At 37.0% G+C, this 23,909-nt stretch overlaps 4 protein-coding genes and 1 long non-coding RNA gene across 5 annotated transcripts; 3 read left to right on the top strand and 2 right to left on the bottom strand.

The window, feature by feature from the left end:
* Positions 1-4,395: 4,395 nt before the first annotated feature.
* LOC123770139 (uncharacterized) lies at positions 4,396-5,754 on the bottom strand. Its single transcript, XR_011222080.1, has 2 exons — positions 5,678-5,754; positions 4,396-4,982 (listed from the first exon to the last, which is right to left on the bottom strand). It is a non-coding gene; the product is annotated as an uncharacterized lncRNA (long non-coding RNA).
* Positions 5,755-8,351: 2,597 nt separating this feature from the next.
* On the top strand, positions 8,352-9,445 carry LOC123769906 (pro-resilin-like). Its single transcript, XM_045761342.2, has 3 exons — positions 8,352-8,432; positions 8,704-8,778; positions 8,944-9,445. Exons 1-3 carry the CDS (start codon positions 8,421-8,423, stop codon positions 9,301-9,303), a joined length of 447 nt encoding a protein of 148 aa, XP_045617298.1. The 5' UTR covers positions 8,352-8,420; the 3' UTR covers positions 9,304-9,445.
* A 3,016-nt stretch (positions 9,446-12,461) lies between these two features.
* LOC123769905 (pro-resilin-like) lies at positions 12,462-13,887 on the top strand. Its single transcript, XM_045761341.2, has 3 exons — positions 12,462-12,494; positions 12,878-12,952; positions 13,395-13,887. The coding sequence occupies exons 1-3, from the start codon at positions 12,483-12,485 to the stop codon at positions 13,752-13,754; spliced, it is 447 nt and encodes a 148-aa protein (XP_045617297.1). The 5' UTR covers positions 12,462-12,482; the 3' UTR covers positions 13,755-13,887.
* Positions 13,888-16,094: 2,207 nt separating this feature from the next.
* On the top strand, positions 16,095-17,153 carry LOC123769910 (pro-resilin-like). The gene is made up of 3 exons (XM_045761346.2): positions 16,095-16,135; positions 16,272-16,346; positions 16,634-17,153. The coding sequence occupies exons 1-3, from the start codon at positions 16,124-16,126 to the stop codon at positions 16,970-16,972; spliced, it is 426 nt and encodes a 141-aa protein (XP_045617302.2). The 5' UTR covers positions 16,095-16,123; the 3' UTR covers positions 16,973-17,153.
* Positions 17,154-19,985: 2,832 nt separating this feature from the next.
* Positions 19,986-21,272, bottom strand: LOC123769908 (pro-resilin-like). Its single transcript, XM_045761344.2, has 3 exons — positions 21,222-21,272; positions 20,930-21,004; positions 19,986-20,585 (listed from the first exon to the last, which is right to left on the bottom strand). Exons 1-3 carry the CDS (start codon positions 21,231-21,233, stop codon positions 20,247-20,249), a joined length of 426 nt encoding a protein of 141 aa, XP_045617300.1. The 5' UTR covers positions 21,234-21,272; the 3' UTR covers positions 19,986-20,246.
* Positions 21,273-23,909: the final 2,637 nt, after the last annotated feature.

Raw genomic sequence — 23,909 nt, 5'->3', positions numbered from 1 at the left:
GGTGGACCAGCTAAAAGCTCCGCCCAATGTTCATGGGCGTTCAGCACTGCAACCCAGCTTATGATGTGTTGTTTCAGCTCTGAGCTATGCAAAATTGTAATATTTTAACTAAATTTAAAATTTACGATATACATGATTAGCTTATATGAAATATTACCGTTCTTATACAAGAATAACAGGGCTGCTTAACTTAACATGTAACGTTATTAGGGGGTGGAGCTTGGAGTCCAGCGTTATGGATGCTACCATGCTCGCCGCTGCTGCTTCACTGAGTGGTATAGTCTGCCACCAGATGGAATCACTTGTTAGATACACATGAATGTATGTAAAATTATCAACCTAAATATTAATAATCATATCTTCTTAATAATTCTGTTTCCAACGCTATTTTGTTGAAATTTTAGTACTGTGGATTTATTAAATAACTTAACGTTAATGTATAGTCATTATTATGACAAGTGGTTCCCTCTTGTGGCAGACTTTAGAATTTTTTTGTCTAAGCCTCGCCCACTGGTGAAATTACAAGACGACAAGGGTAGCCATTCTCTTATAAATACTATAAAATCTAATTGAATAACAACCAGTTATGATAATTCTTTAATTATAATAAATACACATCACTGGTCAAACAGTGACCAGTGTTTGAAGCTGTTAGAAGTTAGTTAGTTGACTAACTAACTAACCAGTGAATTTATAAGCTGGGTTGTTGTTTTTTGTAAACTTAATGTACTGACATTAAGCGGGCGGAGCTTTAATCTAATTCCTTCCTGTGATTGGCTTTTGTGGTAAACATCAACACATACATTCCTCCAATGAAATGCGAATGTGTGGGGGGAGGGGGGGAGGAGAGAGAGAGAGAGAGAGAGAGAGAGAGAGAGAGAGAGAGAGAGAGAGAGAGAGAGAGAGAGAGAGAGAGATAGCCTTCTTCAGCACTACAACCTGTCTTATGGAGTGCTGGTGACCTGTTGATGGTACCTTTTTCGTCCCCTAGCACCAGCAAGTTTTATTATATAGACCTCATAACACTCTTAATTCCTTATCTTTCGGTAAAGTATCTTGTTTTTTAACAATATGCTAGTTGGCCAATAAGCAATTAAGAGGCTTTAATAAAACTCCCAGAAGCTCAACATGAAAAGTTTATCGGTACAGAGCATGCCCCAGAATTAGTGTAATCAAGATGTGCCTGTTAATATTTCTTGTCATAAATTCCAGTTCTTTGTTAACTTTATTCCGTTCATTGATGTATTACTAACTCGGCCACAGATTGCTGCTAATCATATATCCTAAGTCTCTTACAGATTGATCTACACATAACTGTTGTTGTTATATATTCAGCTACTCGGAACAAAAGTTCCAAGTAGCACAGGCTATTTTGAACCCGTAGTGGACTTGTATATGATTTGGTGTGCATGACGACCATGACTAATATTTAACGACCTATTGGTCTTACGTGTAATGCTGGAGATAATCCAGGTATAGGTGAGTAAGTCTCACCTTCTCACCTTATTGACCTGGACTGCGAAGCTTGAGTCACCATTCTGAATCACGACCAAAGGGAGGGGCAGCCGCCCGGGTATTGAACCCAGCAGTGTCGCAGGTACAGATTTCGGACGTTTTTGGATGGAATTGAGGGCAGGGGTCTGAAAACTATATATTATTTGAATAAGTCAACCCACACACATGAAAATAGATGAAGTGACGACGTTTCTGTCTGTCCTGGAGCCTCACCATGCCGCGTCTTGATAAGGGTCCAACACATATACACCCAAAACCTTACACTACTTCTCGGTGTATATATATTGAGAGATTACTTCCGTGCTGGACTCTGTCCAGAACTAAAGTATAAATGCAAGATGGTCAGTAAGCAATTGTGTTTACTTTAAGAGTTTACTTTAGTCCTCATCCTCATCAGAGTTACAGCCCCGCTCCAGTGCCAGGTAAGTCTACTACGAGCTCAACATAGCCCGTGCCGCTTGAAACTTTTTGTTCCGAGTAGCTAAATCTAAAACAACAACAACAAATTTAGTCCTGGACTATGTTAAAGACTGAAGTATACTTGCTGATTGGTCAGTGAGCTCGTGTTGGCTCAATAACCCTCCAGAACGTAATAGGTCTTAAGACATACATCAACTGCTCTTCACTAAACTCTAATTCCAAAGACTAGCTAATATACAGGTTACAGCCACTATGATTAGTTAATTTAACTAGCTAAGGCTAGTTAATTTAAGAGTACAGCTACTAAGACCAATAAATATATAGGTTACAGCTACTAAGACCAATAAATAAATACGTCACAGCTACTAAGACTAGTTAATATAAAGGTTACAGACACTAAAATTTGTTAATAAACAGACTACAGACACTAAGATTTGTTAATATACAGGTTACAGTAATTAAGAATAATTAATATTCAGTTTACAGCTTCTAAGACAAGCTAATATTCATGTTATGGACACTAAGACTAGTTAATATATATGCTACAGACTCTATGATTGGCTAATATACATGCATAAATGCCAATACTGCCTAATATATATGGTACAGACGCTAAAACTAGCATATATATATATATATATATATATATATATATATATATATATATATATATATATATATATATATATATATATGCTACAACCACTACATGCCTTAACACTGAAACTAGCTAATATATTCACCGCAAACACTACAAGCACAAACACTGAGACTAGGTAATATACGCAAGAAGGAGAATATTAAAAGCCAAGGTTTTGAAGGTGAATATCGATTTCTAGAATTGTAGTATAGAGTTAGGCATCTTACATGTCAAGGCTTCACGATGAGCTTCCCACATACCAGAGATCCAAGAAGAGAGACTCCCACATACTAGGGTTTCAGAGAGAGAGCCTAACACATACCAGGGCCCCTGAATATTAGCCTCCAACCTATCGAGGCCCTAATCTCCATGCTGGATATAACTGGGTGAAGCAATTTTAGGTTACCATGTCTCAACGTAACCTTTAAGGTTCGTCAAAACTCACCATGATATAGAAACATCAGCAGTAACGCACAAAAACTTACCACTTTGAACTTTGCAAGATTTACTTATATATATACATATATATATATATATATATATATATATATATATATATATATATATATATATATATATATATATATATATATATATATATATATATATATATATATATTGCACTTGGGGCTAGCCTCACCAAACTGCACGGTGATTCATGATTGTAGGGTGAGTGTCAAAGGGTGGACGGGGTCGGCACCCATGCCCTACATAAAGCAGAATAGGCTCCTATTGCGACAATCAACGATTCCTTTGAATTCTGAAATATAGGTTTATTAGTGCATTGAGTGTTATCCAATAGATGTTATAGCTGTTATAAAATAACGTCGACATCGTTGATTCCATGTCGAAAACGTTGATTCAACGACAATAACGTTAATTCAACAACTATAATGTTAATACAAAATAAATTCAACGTCGATAATGTTGATTTAACATTACTAAAGCATCTGTTGACCACTGAGAGAGAGAACGGCAGGCATGCAAAAAGAATGGGCGAGAGGGAGAACGGGCGAAAGGGAGAACGGGCGAAAGGGAGGGGGTCGAGAGGGAGAATGGGGGAGAGGGAGAGACAAACAGGCCCGTGCCCCACCTGGTACCCCCATCTATCTATAAAAGAGAATGTCTGTCTATTTGTGGAAGGTTGGAAAGCAAGACTTTTTGTTTTAGATTCAGCTACTCAGAACAAAAAGTTGCAAGTAGCACGGGCTATGGTGAGCCCGTAGTGGACTTACCTGGTACAGGAGTGGGGCTGGAACTGTGGAAGCAAGACGCTTGGGACTAGACTCATGAAACTTTGCATTGTGATTGTGTTCCTATGGAGAGTTTCATACTGTGGTCAAGGTCATTTACAGTAATTGAAGCCACAGTGTTTTGTGAAACTGGTTACAGTGATGATGTGGAAAGGGGTGGCAGAAATGTATATGTTAGAAGAGATGGTGGAGGGTCTCTGTGTGTGTGGGAGAGGCCTAGACACACGGTCGACCCGGGAACTGCCGGGGACCTCATATATTTTGTGTATATATTAGAATGGCTGCCTGTTCGAGGCTGAAGGCCAGGCGCTTGTGTCTAGCTTCACCCAATTTAGAAAAAGAATTGATCTTGCCTACGTGCGCAACATGGGTGGGTCGGAGTTGGCATAATTGGCATAAATTAATTTCTATTTATAAGTAACTATAATGCATGAAATATATTTTTGCAATGAGTGACTTTAATTACTCATATTTTAAGTTAATTATTCACTCAATGTTACTCTTCTATTTATCCTATTAAGAGAAATATAAAAGTACTAATAAAAAATGTTGACAAATACTAAGATGTAAATAAATAGATTTATTCTAGATTTTTTAAGCCAAAGGGATTAGTTTGACTCATTAGAGTCAAGAGCAGTGTACAGGCGCTTCGGTAGGGTGTAAATATTAGCCTCAGGAGATTCATCAGACTCTGGGGCAGTATATGGGAGCCTTGGTGGAGTCTTTACTTCAGGCTCATCGGCAGAGGAACGAGGCCTTGGGGTGGTCAAAACAGGAGTCTCTTGGAGCTCTTCTGCTTCAGGGACAGAGTATCGAGGCCTGGGTGGAATGTAAACAGGAGCCTCATCAGACTCTTTTGACTCAGGGGCTGAGTACCGAGGCCTGGGTGGAGTGTAAACAGGAGCCTCATCAGACTCTGGGTAGCGAGCCTCGCCCTGGTAGGTGACCTCGGCCACGTAACCAGAGTCACCATTCACGTAGTAAGTCACGGTCTGGACACGACCGTCGGGAAGCTGCACGGAGTACGACCCTTTGATATTGTTGTCGTCACGGGCTTCCTTATGATCAAACTCAGCGTTTGACGATTCCTCATTGACGGCCCACTTGTAGTCGTACTTTGTTCCACGTTGCTCGTAAGAACCTCTTGAAACAAACTGTAATGTGAAAAAGAATAATGTCACTTCTGTGCTACTATATGATTTGGGAATTTATTCATAAAATATATTTTGAAAATTAAGCGACCTTTTTTCTTTAGTTTGGTATTGCTGGAAGCTTTGTTGAAAGCATCTTATATGATATAACATACACTATATCTTATACCAGACCCCGTCTGCGGCTTATTCAAATCTGTTCTGCTAACTATTACCGCAGATTACAATAGTATAACCTGGACAGGAACTTTTATTACTTTCGAGTAATTACTTAAAATTAGCTGACCATATATGTTATGAAAGAGAAAAACAGTTCAGATGTTCACCTACTTGTTAAATGTTCGTATTCCTTCGCAAGCTTCAACGAGCGAGCTTCGTCAGCTTAATTTTTGTTTTTTTTTGTTGCATCGAATGACAAAACATCGCATAAATGATTGCAACAAATTTCGAGAGAAAAACAAAAAAGTAAAATGAATTCTTTGTTAAAAATTAATTGTCATATAACTGTATGGTTAGGTTATGGTTAGGTTAGGTTGGGGAGGCTCTTACACCTGATTTCGATATTCACCTAGCAAAAATAGGTATCTGGGAGTTAGTCAACTGTTGTGGATTGTGATGGGGGAGGACAAGAATCTCTGATATGAGAACAGAGTGAAGGAAATGTGGCCAAAGATTTTGACAACTGTTGAGGAACTTACTTGTTGGTCACCACTGGAGTAAGTCTCCTGGCTCTCAGCTCCTACCACAGTTGATAAACACAACGCAGTCAACACCTAGAATAGAACACAGAAGTATCTGTAGCCACACCATTGTGTACACAACGTTATGTCATTAGTGATGTTTATTACAATATTATATACACACACATCCATCACCCGGGAATATACGCATTCAGAGGTGCACCCAGCTTCTAGGTGGATATATACACCGAGAGTTTACTAAAGTATTTGTTGGTTGATCAATAAACAGGAGGTTATTAGCTCTTATATATATAAGTCCAACGCCAAACTAACCACAAAACGCCTGGATATTTAGACTAAAATATGCGCTCATTTAATAGTAATTATACACTGAGAGTGTACTTTAGTTTAGGACTAAAATATATACTTTCTGGTTGATCAGTATGCTTATATTTGTAACATCCTATAATAATTTGTTAACATCCTAATAATTCACTAAAATCTGAGTAACTAGCTTATCAATATTGTAACTTGCATAGATAAATAAATGTTGGGCTCAGTTTCTGAGCCCATTATGTGCCTCCGTAACCTTTTTTCCACTACTGCTCAAACAACGGTTATGAAAAGCATAGTAAATTAACTAAACTAAACCTAATTACCCTCCAGGGATTAACATAGACTTATATCCAAAATTGTCCAAATCAACAAGCACCTTAACGATCATCTTGATGGATTAGTTGCCTCAAAGGTATGAGTGGATTCCTCAGTTGCAGTTGATTATATACAGCGCGATGCTGAACCAGATCTGACCGAAGCCAAGTTTTTCTTGAGCAATTTCCCATGCTTCTGAAACACGTCAGCGCTTTCAGATTAGTGTAACGCCCCAGAGGTCAATTACAACATTTTCTTTGTCCGTACTTATGCAGTTTCAGGTTCAACTGAAGTAAGATAATATTTCTCCTGGAGCTCCAGTTCTATTGTTATGTGAACGGTTATTGCTCCTTCGAATCAGGGAGTCAATATCTAGTCACAAGCTTGTGATTCTCGAATAATATCCTTTATCATAATGCTGAGAGAGAGTCTGCGTCTTTTGGTCTGGTTGGTGAATGCCACACCCATGACGTTAGTATCTAGAACTAAGTGGGTGTGTGTGTGCCACACCCATGACGTTAGTATCTAGAACTAAGTGGGTGTGTGTGCCACACCCATGACGTTAGTATGTAGAGCTAAGTGGGTTCATGCCACACCCATGACGTTAGTATCTAGAATTAAGTGGGTGTGTGTGTGTGTGCCACACCCATGACGTTAGTATGTAGAGCTAAGTAGTGTATGCCACACCCATGACAGTATGTAGAGCTAAGTAGTGTATGCCACACCCATGACAGTATGTAGAGCTAAGTAGTGTATGCCACACCCATGACGTAACTTGTTGAAAACATGATCACAAGTTTCCATTGAAAGCTCGGAACGCAATATGACGAAGGTCAAGGATAGTGACTCTAACACGTATCTCTGGGCAACGAAGACTTCATACTGCATACCAACATCATCATGTACATCAAATTAGTTTATCTTTTGAAAATAATAATTTATGAACTAACTAATGTTCAGCCATTTTCATATTTATATATGTGTATATATTTCATAATTTACATTCTTCTGTCTTTCATTATTCTGAAATATGTTTTAATCTGAAATTTATAATTTACACAAACAATGAAGTCAATCTACAGCCACACTAAGTCAATGTACAGCTATAAAGATCAGTTTACCTGAGTTTACACCCTCAGGTGTAAATTCGTCTGGTGTTTGTGATTTATGTGATGCCAAACTCAATAGAAGTTTTGCACCAGGTAAATTCACATATGGACCATTTCAATCTTCACACCAGGCTAATCTACACCCAAAATAAGCCATCAACACCCCACGAAGGTCAATATACACCCAAACTAATTAACTAGCTCAATCTACTCCCATATAAGGCCTATCTACATTCACGCCAAATAGAAAGCAGATTGGAATATATTAAAAATATTTTTGTTGGCGATTCATTATTTTCTTTAATAAGGTCTATTTCATTTCTGTTATCTTCATAATTTACTGGTAAATTTATGTGTATAATTTATGCATAAATAACTAATTTAGTTTCGTCTTTTTATTATTTAAATGCATTATCAGTTTCATCTTAAGTTTCAAATGAACTTGTTTTGAGTCACTTATATTAGTTATTATTATAATAAAACGTTACTATATGTTTTCATTTTAGTTTATACATAATGTATAAATATTTATATAAAAAGTTATTCACGATTCCACTAGATGATAAGGCATGTACTACGGTTTGCAAAGCGGATCACACACACACACACACATATATATATATATATATATATATATATATATATATATATATATATATATATATATATATATATATATATATATATATATATATATATATATATATTTATTTATTTATTTATTTATTTATATATATTTAGTTGTAAAATAATTATATTAATTTATGTAAGAAAATGTAGCATATAAGATTGAACATATTTTCATTAATTCTAAAAACACTTAAATGTCAGTGTACAATACTAAAATACCTTTACAAATCTGATGTACTACGCTGTTACATAATAATGACAATAAAACAAAAACTTGTCCTCGATCTGAGCTTGCACGGCGCTTGCTTGTATATAATAGACAGCTGCGGACTCACAGGCAGTCAGTTTCTCCAGAAGACATTGTCAGCAACATGAACACCAAGGTGATCACTATTGGTTTGGTTTGGTGTTGGGACCTATCAACTTCTGGAGGGTTATTAAGACTACCTCAATAGCTTACTGACCATCTAGCAAGTTTGGTATTGGGCTTAAGACCTATCGACCTCTGGATAGTTATTAAGGCTACCACAATAGTTTACTAACCGACCAGCAAATGTACTTTACTTCTGAATGCAAATTATTTATAAATATATATGAATACAATAAATGTATAACTTCACAATTGGAACGCACGGTAATTTTTCCCTATTACAGATCTTCATCGTGTTGGGCTTGGCAGCCTTTGCAGCAGCCGACAGCCGGGAGACCTTCGCATATGGTCCTCCTCGGGTGAGTAGCTTTCATGAGTATGACAGTCTTCACGATGGCAAATCAGTTGGCAGTAGTTATTATACGAAAAATATACTTTCTCAATAAAATCTTCAAAAGCTTCATAATTTGATGCCAATCGCATAATGCTTATATATTTCTAAATTAAAACTCTTCCAATCGTAGGCTTTCTCTGATGAGTCGTTTGAGTCCGGTGAGACCAAGTACAACTTCAACTGGGTTGTCGACCACGACCCCTCCAGCAACGAATTCAACCACCAGGAAGCTCGTAATGAGGATGACACCAAGGGGTCGTACTCCGTGCAGCTTCCCGACGGCCGTGTCCAGACCGTGACTTACTACGTGGACGGTGACTCCGGCTACGTGGCCGAGGTCACCTACCAAGGCGAGGCTCGCTACCCAGAGTCTGATGAGTCCAGGGAGTATGCCCCACCCAGGCCCCGGTACTCTGCCCCCGTATCTCTTGAGTCCCGTGAGGCTCCCAGGACCCAGTACTTCTTCGGCGATTCTAATGAGTCAAAATAATCACCCAAGATCTTCCTAATTATGATGAGTCAAAGTAATCTTTCAGGATATTTAAAATATATCTAATTTTTCTAAGCAGAACTACTATATTTATACTGTAAATATTATCAAAATGTAAATGGTTTATTTATATAATTATAATTTAGAAAATAACAATTTAATTTAAAACAAATATATGTGAAGGAATTATTCTATTGCTTTTGAATAAAATACCTGTTCATCATCTTTTAGATCGCTTTCGCAAAATATAAAATTTTGGCTAATTGTTATATTTCGCAAAAGTCCTGACAATTATAACATAATATAATTTAGGATTCGGTGAAATTCAATAACAAATAAACTCTTATATAACATTTAAAAGACACACACACGCATACTTGCACAAGCAAAACACATACCCAAAAACATACACATACGTTCAAATACACACACACTCACACACACACGAGGAGAGACTACTACTACTGCCTCTTATTACTTGCTGATTACACAAAGAATTCGACGATAATAAATACAGTGGAAGAAACTAAGAACCTTCAGGTTTACCATAAAGAATAGTTCAACAAGTAGCTACCAGAGTTAAACTCAAGCAAGTGCAAAGTAATGAAGCTAGATGCTAGCAACAGCAGACCAGTCACAAAGTACCAAATGGGAGAGTGAAAGCTCCAGAAACTGGACAAAATCCTGAATGTTAATATCAGATCATAATTCCGGAATCATAGGGCTGCTGCAGAGTATATAACAACCATACTTTGTAGCAATCATACTCTCTAGCAACCATAATCTGTAGTAGTCATACGCTGTAACAACCATATTCTGTAGCATACTCTCTAGGAAAACGAAAATTCCGAACGTTTTTGTGTTTTAACACATTCTCAAAGAATAATCTGTTCACACCTGTCGTTATGATCACTTATGTTCAGGACTATCTCTTGTCATCCAACATGGATTGGATGATTGACAGGTGTCAATCATCCACTCCATGTTGGATAAATGCACCTGAAACGTCAACACGTCCTCTCACCTAATACGCCCGCATTTTTGTTTCAAGCTTTTAGTTAGGCAAAACAATTGCATTTGTGACGGATTTGCAAATCGAGAATCAAGATAGCGTCATTATGACATCAGGACGTACTTCATCAGTGAGGATCCTCCGAACTTCTCCACCTTCAGAAACGTTTAATTGATAGGCACTAGCACTGTCCGGCCCGCCACCACGAACTAGTCAATATCCCTCGTTTGGTCCGTTTGTCTTATGAATACACACGCACACGTATCAAGCTTTTGGTCGAAATTGGAAACACTTTTGATTTATATATAGTTAACAAAATTAATTTTTTAACTGGCAGAAAGTCTTCATTTACAAAAATTTTTCTTAAGGTTGTCAGATAAGCTATATTTCATCCACTTGGATCATCGGAGATTCAAACTCGGGCCTCAGTAGCAGGAGATCGTTGTCCATCCAACCACACAATGGATGATCACTGTGCGGCAGGATCTCAGAGTACCTATCATACAAGATACAAACCACAATATTGAGGGCAACAACACTACATTTTCCCTTACCGACGGGACGTAACCTCACCCTAACTTTGTTGTTAGGTTAAGCGTATTTTTTGTATGGCTAAAAAGTAGAGCAGCACGTGTAGCTAAGGTCCCGCCCTGCAGCCTTGACTCTCTTAGGTGTTAATACTATGTAGCTCAGGCAAGCAGGCAGGCAGCATACCCACCGCTCTAGACGTCGTTGATTTCTCCTAGTTTTTATACCCTATAGTGACGTCAGCTGCTGTTGCAATCCTGAAATTAGTTTGCATGTTCTTTTATGAAAGTTTCTAACTTGTATCCATTGACAGGTTCTCAATAATTCACACACAGTAGTAATTAAAGGTACAACTCACCACAGGGTGGAGAAATGTGCAGCACCTGAGATAGCTGAAATGCAACACCACACCAAATCTCACCCAGCCATATAATTTAAAGTCGTCGGCTTATCAATTGAATTAACATAAGATAGTAACCCAAGAATGAATTAAATAGCACAAAGCCTATTCGCTCATACGAAGCAGTTCCTATTTATATCACATGCATTACAATTCAGCTTACATTTTGACACAATTCACAGAATCATAATTTAAAACCTAATATGTTTGGGCCGCTATCAGTATATTATATTTATGCATTATGTCTTACGTCTAGACCTATATCTTATCCTTACTCATTTTTCCCTGAATTCCCCATCGTATTTCCTCTTGAAGTTCTCCGCTTACCAGTCTAATGGACGATGATCTATGTACGCTGGTTAGCATTGTAAAAACACTTCAGTCACTTGTGGTTGAGTGCTTAATAATTCATTGAACTATATGTTGGAGAACAGGACGCTTACCTTGTTTATGTAGGACAGACGAAAATGTATATGTGCTTGTTTCCATTGTATAAATGAATGGCCGCGTCTGTGGTAGAAAATATAAAAAATATCATACATATTAAGCACATTCTAATACAAGAATGAGTCCTTTTATTATTTTTGTTGGTATAAGTCACTTATTCTACACACAATAGGATTTTGGAAGCTTGGGCTGAGCTTAATATGCCCTATTACTTATTATTCAAATTCGTAACGTATTCTTCTAGGGGGAATACAAAAATATCTTCCCTCTGTCTCCAACGTAACAAAAAAATAATCTGGATTGTTGATCCCCCAAAAAATTCATCCTTTATGCTATTGGAGATCTAAATTGCATGAAATAGGTGAAATAATCATAAACCTATCCTGACCTATGCCCAAATAAGCAATCTTGGACATATCATATAAATTGATCTTATTCAATACATATATGTACAATATTAGGTCTTGGAATAGTTTTTTGGTTTTATTTTCTCTCTCTAACCCTTTATAAAATTAATCGTACATACCGTAGATTATTTTTGTGTACAAGACTATAATTTGTACATACTCCCATAGTACGTATAGATACTATCATCTGCGGATGATAAGATGACATATTGAATTAACTTATTAACACATACCGATGTCCTCATGTACTTTGCTGTTACAGAATCACTAGGAAACCACCACAAAAACTTGTCCTTATCCAGGGCGCGCCAGAGCGTCTGGCGGTATATATTCACCATCTGCACACTTGCTGGTATCACTTCATCAAGTCGATACAGCCAGCAACATGAACTCCAAGGTGATTATAGTCTACTTTGTTCATGGGAAATTTGATTAGAATTATGTATATTGAATACAAAAATATATATAACTTCACAATTGTAAAATAATTGGTTTGGTGTTAGGTTTAAGGTCTATCAACCTATGGAGAGTTATTAAGTCCACCACAATAGTTTATTGACCAACCAGAAAGTATATTTTAGTCCTGAATATAATCAAGAATTGAAGTAAACTCTTGTAGCATATACATCGAGAAGCGGGTTACACTTCTTAGTGCATATATGACCTACGGCAAGGTAACCAATGTATACTTTGCCAAAATAAAATTGGATTAAACTTAATTATTTATGGATAAAAATATGACTAAACAATTATAATACACTATGCTTTTCCACGTTACAGATCTTGATCGTGTTGGGCTTGGCAGCCCTTGCAGCAGCCGACAGCCGGGAGACCTTTGCTTATGGCCCTCCTCGGGTGAGTAGCTTTCTTGAGTACATGTAAAGTAAACACCAAATTTGTTGAACTTTCAAAAAGGCAAACGACAAAAGTCTTATTAACAATTATTCAATTTATATTTTCAAGTTTTAAGAATTGCATTGCCTAAAATTGTATGTAGTAAGTTCATTTCAAAATATATAAACTTACAAAATTTGACGACTTTGGTCTGTTAACCTTTGGAGGGATATTAATGCTTTCATAGTAGCTTACTGACCAACCAGCAAGTAAAATTTAATCATGAACATAGTCCAGGAATAATAGTATAGTCCTTACCCGGAGTGACTTAAATACTGTATCGTGTATATTATACACACGAGAAAAGCACATTATTGCATATAACATAAATTCCTTTTTACTAATAAAATGAATGGAATTAACATTCATTTTGGTTTAAATAAAATAATTATCTCAATTTCAGGCGTACTCTGGTGAGTCGTTCGAGTCCGGTGAGACCAAGTACAACTTTAACTGGGTCGTCAATGACGATCCCTCCAGCAACGAATTCAACCACCAGGAAGCTCGTGATGAGGACGACATCAAGGGATCGTACTCCGTGCAGCTTCCCGACGGCCGTGTCCAGACCGTGACTTACTACGTGGACGGTGACTCTGGCTACGTGGCCGAGGTCACCTACCAGGGCGAGGCTCGCTACCCAGAGTCTGATGAGTCCAGGGAGTATGTCCCACCCAGGCCCCGGTACTCTGCCCCAGTATCCCTAGAGTCCCGTGAGGCTCCCAGGCCACAGTACTTCTTCGGTGATTCTAATGAGTCCAAGTAACCACCTTCTCAGTTGTCCAGAAAAGCACACAGTTATTAACAAAACGACCATTTAATTGTATATATTATTAAAGCACAAAATATTTATATAATTATCATTTATTTATAGAGTAAAGCTATTTAATATGAAATAATAAATGTAAAGCAATTTATGTTGCAAAGTTATTTACTTATTCCTCCAACTAAACCGTGAAAATAACGCCTTCTTTGCTAAAGAAAATGTAAATGTAAATTTACGTAATCTATGAAAAATAAAATATTAATACATTCAAATAATACACATAATCTGTATATGTATACTTACTAATCACCACATACATATACACAGAAAGTATTTTTATCATATAATTTTTAATATAAGTAAATGATAAGCAGTTATATATTCACGGGAGACATCACCCGTCACGCAGGGTGCAGTTGCACCTCCACAGATCTCCAGTATCATCTATTGATACTGGTAATGGCTCAAAAGGGCCACCACTTACGGGCTATTCATGCCCGTGCCACCTCTCGGGTGGCTTAATCTTTATCAATCAATCTTTACATATGATGGTTGTAATGATTATTAAATAATGAAAAGAAATTGGATAAAATTATTCCTCGTAAGTTGATCGAGGAGAACTTGAGCTAAAATAAATATCAAATAACTAGCTATTGGAATTCAACCCAAACTAATGCTAAGTAATGAGAGTGGAATCACAAGGCGACAAGAAGAACTGTGCAGCTTGAAGGAGAGGCACTAAGAACTGTGCAGCTTGAAGGAGAGGCTAAAGGAACTGAGAAGTTTGAAGGAGAAGCTAAAAGAACTATGAAGTCTGAAGGAGAGACAAGAGGAACTGTGCACCTTGAATGAAAGGAAAGAGGAACTGAGAAGTCTGAAGAAGAGGCTAGAAGGACTGTGCAGCTTGTAGGAGAGGATAGAAGTACTGTACAGCTTGAAGGAGAGGCAAGAGGAACTGTGAAGCCTGAAGGAAAAACTAAAGAAACTGTGCAGCATCAAGAGAAGACCAGACGAACAGTACAGCTTAAGGGGAGACTATAGGACTAGTACAGCCTCAAAGAAAACCAAGAGGACCTGTACAGCGCGAAGAGATTCCAACCTAAACGGAACAAGGGAAGATCAGGGGAGCAATAAAACTTGAAATGGGAATCAGAGGAACAGTACTGCCTGAAGGAGGGCCCAATTGACCAGTAGAGCCTCGGGAAGAGGTAGGACAAATTAACAGAAGAGAGAGAATGAACTTTAAGAAATATATCACACTAAACCCATCACCAGAAGAACGTATAAGCACGAGAAGGTCTTCGAGATATGCAGAACTGAACATTCTAAAACAGCTTTAATAACTTAAATGAGTTATTGTTCCCCATTGGAGGCCTCATCTACATCTAGAGAGTTATTAAGGACAATCAACCTATTGTAGGGCCATTAAAGACCATCAACCTCTGTAGTGCTATTAAAGACCTTCAACCTGTATAGCGTTATTAAGGTCAATCTATGAGGTATTCAATCTTATGAATCTCTGGAGGGTTGTTAGAGCCTAGTAGCCTCTTAAGGGTAATTGTAGTCAATCAACCTCGGCAGGGTTATTAGCCTGCTAATCTATAGAGCGTTATGAAGATTTATCAACCTCTGGAGGATTATTAAGTCTTTTAAATCTAAACGATTATCAAATGCTTGTCAACTGCTGCAGGGAAATTAAAGCCGTGACTCACTGACCAGCCAGCAAGTAAACTTTAGTCCTGAACATATTCATAGCTTCAATTAAACCCTCAGATTACATGCACCGAAAAGCTAAGTAAACCTCTCCGTGGATATATTCAAACGGAACTTGAACGAGGCCTTCATAATAATATATACTACTGACGTTTGACCAATACTGCAATATGAAGTTCAAAAAAATTTACGACGTTTCTGAGATTTTTTAACATTTGTGAATTAAGGATAAAGATCCTTGTCTCAGTTCCTCAGCTCTCATTATATATATATATATATATATATATATATATATATATATATATATATATATATATATATATATATATATGTATATGTATGTATGTATATGTATGTGTGTGTGTGTGTGTGTGTGTGTGTGTGTGTGTGTGTGTGTGTGTGTGTGTGTGTGTGTGTGTGTGTGTGTGTGTGTGTGTGTGTGTGTGTGTACGAGGAACAGAGACAAGGATCTTTATCCGGACATCCGATACAGTAGAAGAGTTTGAAGGTCTGGGAGGGGCTGAGTCCTTCCTGTTCAACTCTGCAAAAACAGGTGTTTGTGACGTCATTTTCCTGTGCCGTCCTGATCCAGTGACCCTATATATACCCTGTGTGGTGATGATGGTAGGTATCAGTTCTTCTCCAGTTCCACTACAATGAACACTAAGGTAATCTACGCTTTCCTGTTTTATACTTTCTTCAAACTATCCTTTTGCTTACATATACGAATTTTCTTTTAATTTCAAACATGTTTATATCTTACGAGGCAACTTTTAGGATTTCTGTTGATCATCTTTGTTGCAGATCGTGTTGCTACTGTGTGTTGTGGCGGCGGCAGTTGCAGACAAGCGTCCCACCTTCTCCTACGCCGCCCCTCAGGTAATATCTCTCACCTGGGAGACAGCACTAATATCACGCCACCTTTCAGGAAATGTTTCTCATCTGACATGTAACTAAACATTTTACTAAACTGAGATTTCTAGTGCTGAATAACAAAACAATTTACAATCTTTTAATAGTGTTTAACCTAAAATTCCAGATTTAAATGTAAATAAATAATTATGGTTAATTTCCAATAACAATGTAATAGTATATTCAAAGGGTGATTATTTTCATAAAAAATCCTTTTACAATCAATAATCTCTTGCAATGTATTATTCCTACAGGAGTCCATTGAGTCTGCGGAAGACTCGGATGAGTCGACCGAAGCGAAGTATAACTTTAATTGGGCTGTGAAGGATGACGACTCCGACAACGACTTCGGTCACCAGGAGTCCCGCGACGGTGACAACACCAAGGGGTCGTACTACGTGCAGCTTCCCGACGGTCGCCTGCAGAAGGTGACATACTACGTGGACGGTGACTCAGGCTACGTGGCCGAGGTCACCTACGAGGGCGAGGCTCACTACCCAGAGTCTGATGAGTCTGATGAGTCTCTTGAGGCTCCCGTGTATGCTCCATCTAGGAGGTCTTACTTCGTCCCAGACTCTAATGAATCAAAATAAGCGCTGATGATTACCATATCGAAGATGACCTGGCAATTTCAAGATCTTCACAAGTTTCTTGAAGATATCAACTCCTGCATTAAGACCTCACAAAGTGCTCCAAGTTGATCACAAAAACGTCAACATTATCTTTCTCAACCCTCAACTCATTTAACAATTTGATATAACCTTCAAATTTGTTATTTCTTTTCTATATAATCTTTCTATATCTACTTTTGTGTATAAATTATTGAGATTAATTAATATTTATTTATTTTTAATAAATCTGTTGAATGAATACCGAGAATATTTATTTTCCCAAATTGCCAAATAAGTGAGACGTAGTTCAGCAAAGAATACAATAGATAATATCTCTGAATGTTTATGTCGCCAGAGTGAAGATTTTGGCCTCGTATTCCAAGTTAAGGCAACGAACGTATATTCAACAGTTACGGCAATAGTCGCTTTGATGCCTATAACTTGACAACGCAAATGTTATTTGTATAGTGTGCCTAAGTCTAGCATTATCCTCCTATTTGTCTCCCTGTCTGTCTCTGTCTCTTAAACACTTGGAGAAACAGTGAATTACCGCGTAGCGCTTTATTGAAATCTGAATTAAGCAAGTTATATTACTACAGATTTTCTGCTAGTAAAACATTATTAATATTATTATCCTTGTAACTTATTTCGAGATATAAATTATAATTCTTACGTTTGATCACTGGTAAACACAGATCGTGTTATGGAGATCTGGCAGTGCACTTGTCAGTCCTGATTACTGTAGCAGCTGAGAACCATAAGAGTGTTGTCTCAACATATATGCAGGTTTTAATTTGCTTGTTATTCAAGTGTTAATTAACTTATCATTTAGGTGCTAATTAGCTTGTGACGCAGGTGCTACTTACCTTGAAACGTTGGTGTTAATTGGTTTGATACAGGTGCTAATTAGCTTCTGGCGAAAGAGTTAATTGGTTTGTAACGCAGATGCAAATTAGCTTGTTGCCCATAAAAATGCCCAAAATGTAAGGTTTACAAGTTGAAAATTTGATTTACATGTATTTCGAATTTCTCTGAGAATGTTACATCAAATTCACTGGAATTATGCATTCTGATATGTATATATCATTCAATCTGTATTTTTTTTAACTTGTATGTCATTCAAAATGGATTTTGCATAGAATGGGTATTTGTCAAACAATGAGTATATGCCATTCAATGTGTATTTCCCATACAAAATGTGTTTATCATACAATATATACATGTAATTCAATGTATATTCCTCTTACAATGTACTTGTCATACTATGATGTGTATTTCTCATTCAATGTGCTTATACACAATGAGTATTTTTATACAAGGTTTATTTGTCAAAGAGTCATACAATGTGATTTATCATACAATGTGTATATAAAATGTGATTTATCATATACTGTGTATTTATAATAAAATGTGTATATTTCATACAATATGCAATTGTCATACAATGTATATTTGTCATAAAATGTGTATAGAGTCCCCCGGAGACTATCAGTCTTAGCTCCAAACCGAGACTTCAAACTTCCAACAAGTTATCAGAGATATTTTGAATTTTATTCAGTATATTTTCTTTGAAATTGATAATAGAGAAAAATTTTGTAAATAATGCTAGAGATAACGTCGTTATCTTCAGCCCGGTGTTATCTTGGAGGTCAATGTGGAGAACTCTCAATGATCGAGAATTGTGTAATTGGTGAAGTCAAGTGGAGACTATTATATTGATTCTAATAGGAGAAAAATATTGAGGCAGTGCAGTGGGATCGAATCCACTACCCTGAACGAAGTAAATCCATCGCTTTGTTGATAAAAACTTTTGGATTTATGGCTTGTCAGCATCTGGGGGGTGATTAGGTGCACCACAATAGCTTACTGACAAACAAGCATACTTCAGAAAATGGCGTAGTCCTGGACCAAAGTACACACTTAGTGTGTGTACACTAAGAATCGTGGTTCACTTCTCTGGAAATGCTGCATAAACGGCCGTCAGGTCTAACAACATTTACTGAATGTAAATGGGAATGCGTCATGGGAATCTACACACGGAGAGGTGTACCCATCACCTCACTGTTCATACACTGAGAGTATACTTTAGTCCTGGATAATGTTTTGGGATAAAGTATTTTTGCTGGTTGGTCAGTAAGCTATTGAGAAGCCTCATGAGATGGTGACTTCTATATTACAAAATACAGTTGTTGTTCTGAAAGACGTGTTAGATCTTCTCACTGACAGGCATATCTGTGCGGTACTAAATAAGGAACCTTTAAAAATGTAATTAGTCAATTTGGTAAGAATTTTGATTTCCTCCTTAAGACCAATGAACTGTGTACTGTTGTATTTATTGAACTGTGCTCTAGATAAAACTAGAGTTTTTCAATGGAAATTGTTATGATAAGCCGTAGCAGGAAACATTAGAAAATTATTCAACAAGTTAAATAATATAGGGACTAGGCCAAATTACGGCCTAGGCAATAAAGAACCTAGGCAATACAGGACCTAAGCCAATATAGGGCTTAAGCCAATATAGAGCCTATAAGTCATCATATCTTCTGCAAGAGCACTAAGACAAACAACAAAAAAGACATAAAATAGACACTAATCACTTATTCCTCCAAGCCAACTGACCCTACACTGGAGCTATGATTGGGAAACCTGCCATGATATCATTTATTATGGATCATATATTATTTTTCAAGTATTATGTACAATGTAATGTGTATCATGTATATTTTCCATGCATTATATATAAAAACTATATTTAATTTGCAAAGTATCATGTATTAAATATCAGTGTCTCATGTATATTATGGCCTACCACGTATTATGTATCATGAATTATGTTTCATGTATTATGTATCAAGTACTACGTCTCATTTATTTCATATCATATGGTCTCATTATATATACCATGTAATGTGTATTATAAACTATGTATCATGTATTATATTTGTAACGATCGTATATTTATTGTCCTTGTATTTTGGGAAGTAAAAATTTAAGATATTCATTAGATATATTTATTAATAATAAATATTAGTTATTTCAATAATTTATGTCAGAGTTGGAAGATAAATAATGTTAGAAGAACACTTTGCAACTTTGACAGTTACTTCAAAGTGTCAAATGAGCTGAGGATTGAGATAACTGATGTAGTATCAGCTAGACCCTCTTTGCGATGACCTGGATAGCTAGTGTTGACATCCTCAACTTAGTGAAAAATATTGACGTCTGAGGTTATCTAGGATATGGTAATCATCAGTGCTTATTTTGATTCATTAGAGTCTGGAGCGAAGTAAGACCTTCTTGGTGGAGCATACACGGGAGTCTCAAGAGACTCGTCAGACTCATCAGACTCTGGGTATTGAGCCTCGCCCTCGTAGGTGACCTCGGCCACGTAGCCTGAGTCACCGTCCACGTAGTATGTCACCTTCTGCAGGCGACCGTCGGGAAGCTGCACGTAGTACGACCCCTTGGTGTTGTCACCGTCGCGGGACTCCTGATGTCCGAAATCGTTGTCGGAGTCGTCATCCTTCACGGCCCAATTAAATTCGTACTTTGCCTCGGACGACTCATATGAGTCTTCAACAGACTCACTAGATTCCTGCAAAGATATTTTAATTATAAGTGAATTTTATCAGTATGTCTTTCCTAAAATAGGAAATCCCTTTGACGTTAAAGTATTATAATAGTGTAGAGAATATAAAAAGGATATCCCAACTGAAGTAGTACGCTGAGGTGTAAGATCTCAAATAAGGTATAAATGATGAATGCAATAATAATGAAAAAAGTATAATAAATGGAAAAATTATCTATCACAGATACTCCTCTTCCAGGTGAGAGAGATCACCTGAGGGACAGCATAATATCACTGCTGTCTTCCAAGTGAGATTCATTTCCTAATGGGCAGCGTAATTTTACTGTTGTTTTCCAGGTGAGAAACATTACCTGAGGGGCGGCGTAGGAGAAGGTAGGACGCTTGTCTGCAACAGCCGCCGCCACAACACACAACAACAACACGATCTGAGAAAATTATATAATTAAATATTTTATTAAATCATGCTAATATAAATCACACAAATATTAGTGAGGCAACTCTTCCTTCATTGTTATTAATATATGATAAAATATATATAAACAAGCGCTTCAAGTGTCAGGTGAAGCGACCTTGCTCGGCCAACTTGCTGGATAACTAATGAAATTGAAATAATTATAATGTACTACGTAAAACTGAGGTCACCTTAGCGTTCATGATGGTAGAGCTGAAGAAGCACTGAATGCTCTCGTTGTGTCCGTCCTGGGTATATATACCCAGCTGGGTGATGACGACACAACCACACGTTTTTACGACATTCTTCACTACAGGAAGAACTCCGCCTCTCGCAGGCCTTCACATCCATGATTTATGAGACCATCCGCAGGATATCCTTCTTCTTCCTTCCACAATCCTCTGTACGATTTTACAATCGGATATTTGAATTCGGGCCTATAACGTTACGAGATCATTGTCCTTCCAACAACACCATGAATGCTCACAATATGTGATGATCTCAGAGGTTCCCAACAGGTATCCAACTGAGACTTTAAACCCTCCCTGAAGCATCGCTAATCCCTCTGAATGTAATCCATCCCTTCATCCATGTCATGGTAGATGCCAACCACAATAGACTGTTTAATAACATTTCATTCACTTGGATGTTCGGTCTTCTTAGAGGCCAGAGTCTAATGACTCTGATGAGTCTTTTAAAACACCCGTGTGTGATCCACCGTGGAGGCCTTACTTCTCACCAGACTCCAATAAATCGAAATAGACACCAACGATTAGCATATCCAAGATTACATGGAAGTGTTGAGATTTTCACCAGTCAGTTGAGGATGTCAATTCCTGCCATCTACACTTCACAAAGTGCTCCAAGTTAACTACAAAAAAGTCAACATTATCTTTCTCAATCCTCAAATCATTTAAAGTACCCTTCAAATTTGTCAAGTTCTCTTCTCAATTCATTTTCCGTTTCTACTCTGTATAAGTTATTAAAAGTAATAATAAATATTTATTTTTTAATAAATCTCTTGAATGAATACCTTAATATTTTTGATTTCCTGAGAATTTAAACGAACCGAAACCCAAATAGGTTTAGACCAATGCACATTGATCACGTCAGAGATAAGATTATTTAATCGAAATCAGAGTTCAAGGTGGAGTGATATTTCATTCATGTCTACACTGATATTTTTGTGTATTTCTCAATTTTACGAAGAGAGAACATTATCTATAAAGATCCTGTATACAAACATATATGAAGAAATCAAGTGATTGATCGTAACTGAAGAAATAATGCTATGTATCGTAGCTGAAGAAGTCAAGTAATATTAGGCATTCTGAAAACGTGTTAAACCATTAAAATACACAAGTAAACAAAACCTTAACATTATATCACAGAAATCAGGATTAAAAACATTAAATGTAAAATATATAAATATATATATATCATCTCGACGAACATGGAGAAATAATAACTTTATTTTGATATGAAACCCATTAAAAATATGAAAGAAAGCAAACTTTGCGTGTTTTACGAAGTATATCCATCACTTGATGGATTTATTCATCATCGTTGATAAAAACGTATGGATTTATGGCCTGTCAGCAACTGGAGGGTGATTAGGTGCACCACAATAGCTTGCTGACCAGCCAGCAAATATAATTCAGTATCGAAAGTAGTCCAGAACAAAAGTAAACATTTAGTGTATGTACACTAAGAATCGTAGTACTCTTCTCTGCAAATCCTGCATAAACGACCGTCAGGTCTACAAAATAGATGGCTAGACTAAAGAGTATGTCGACCGCCTGAAATTTTAACCACTTGGAAAATATGGATATAAGTTGATATGGAAATAACTTGAAATGATGCAACACCGACGTCATGGGAATGTACACAAGGAAAGATGTACCCATCTCCTTGGTGTTCATACACTGAGAGTATACTTTAGTCCTGGAACATGTTTAGATCTAAAGTATTCTTGCTGGTTAATTCAGTTAGCTATTGTGGTAGCCTCATGAGATGGTGACTTCCATATTACAAAATACAGTTGTCATTCTGAAAGACGTATCAGATCTTCTCACAGACAGGCATATATGTGCGGTAGCAAACAAGGAACCTTTAAAAAAGTAATTAGTCAATTCGGTAAGAATTCTGAGTACCTCCTTATGACCAATGAACTGGGTATTGTTAAATCGATTAAACTGCGCTATAGATAAAACTAGAGTTTTCAGTGGAAATTGTTATGATATGCCAGTTAACTCAGCAGCAGGAAACATTAGAAAATTATGTAACAAGTTAAAAAGATAGGGACTAGGCCAAAATACGGCCTAGGCAATATAGGGCTTAGGTAATATAGAACATAGGCAATACAGGGCATAGGCCAATATACGCCCAAGGCGAATATAGGACCTAAGCCAATATAAAGCCTATAGGTCATCATATCTTCTGCAAGAGCACTAACACAGAAGTCATAAAATAATCACTAATAATTTTTTTCCTCCATGCCAACTGACCCTACACTGAGCTGTGATTGGGAAACCTGCCAAGATATCATTTATCATGTATCATGTATTATGTTTCATGTACTATGCATTATGCACCATTTATTAAAGAGTAGAGTAAAACTAAACTATCTCACGACGGTCTAAACTCAGCTCACGTTCCCTATTGGTGGGTGAACAATCCAACGCTTGGTAAATTCTGCTTCACAATGATAGGAAGAGCCGACATCGAAGGATCTAAGGATCGTTATGAACGCATTATGCACCATTTATTATGTGTCATGTATTATGTACAATGTATTCTGTATCATGTATTATTTTCCATGCATATTATATAAAAATATTAAATTTACCATGTGTCATGTATTAAATATCATAGTGTCT

This window comes from Procambarus clarkii, chromosome 45, assembly GCF_040958095.1.
Source record: "Procambarus clarkii isolate CNS0578487 chromosome 45, FALCON_Pclarkii_2.0, whole genome shotgun sequence".
Classification (NCBI taxonomy): domain Eukaryota; kingdom Metazoa; phylum Arthropoda; class Malacostraca; order Decapoda; family Cambaridae; genus Procambarus; species Procambarus clarkii.
The sequence above is the reverse complement of the archived record's forward strand: the minus strand, read 5'-3'. Positions and strand labels throughout refer to the sequence as shown.

What these genes read in the sequence shown, in the direction of transcription:
- LOC123769906 (XM_045761342.2), top strand. An exon ending in TCGCATATGGTCCTCCTCGG is followed by an intron (nt 8,779 to 8,943) that starts GTGAGTAGCTTT and finishes TTCCAATCGTAG; the next exon opens with GCTTTCTCTGATGAGTCGTT.
- LOC123769905 (XM_045761341.2), top strand. An exon ending in TTGCTTATGGCCCTCCTCGG is followed by an intron (nt 12,953 to 13,394) that starts GTGAGTAGCTTT and finishes TCTCAATTTCAG; the next exon opens with GCGTACTCTGGTGAGTCGTT.
- LOC123769910 (XM_045761346.2), top strand. An exon ending in TCTCCTACGCCGCCCCTCAG is followed by an intron (nt 16,347 to 16,633) that starts GTAATATCTCTC and finishes TTATTCCTACAG; the next exon opens with GAGTCCATTGAGTCTGCGGA.
- LOC123769908 (XM_045761344.2), bottom strand. An exon ending in TCTCCTACGCCGCCCCTCAG is followed by an intron (nt 20,586 to 20,929) that starts GTAATGTTTCTC and finishes ATATCTTTGCAG; the next exon opens with GAATCTAGTGAGTCTGTTGA.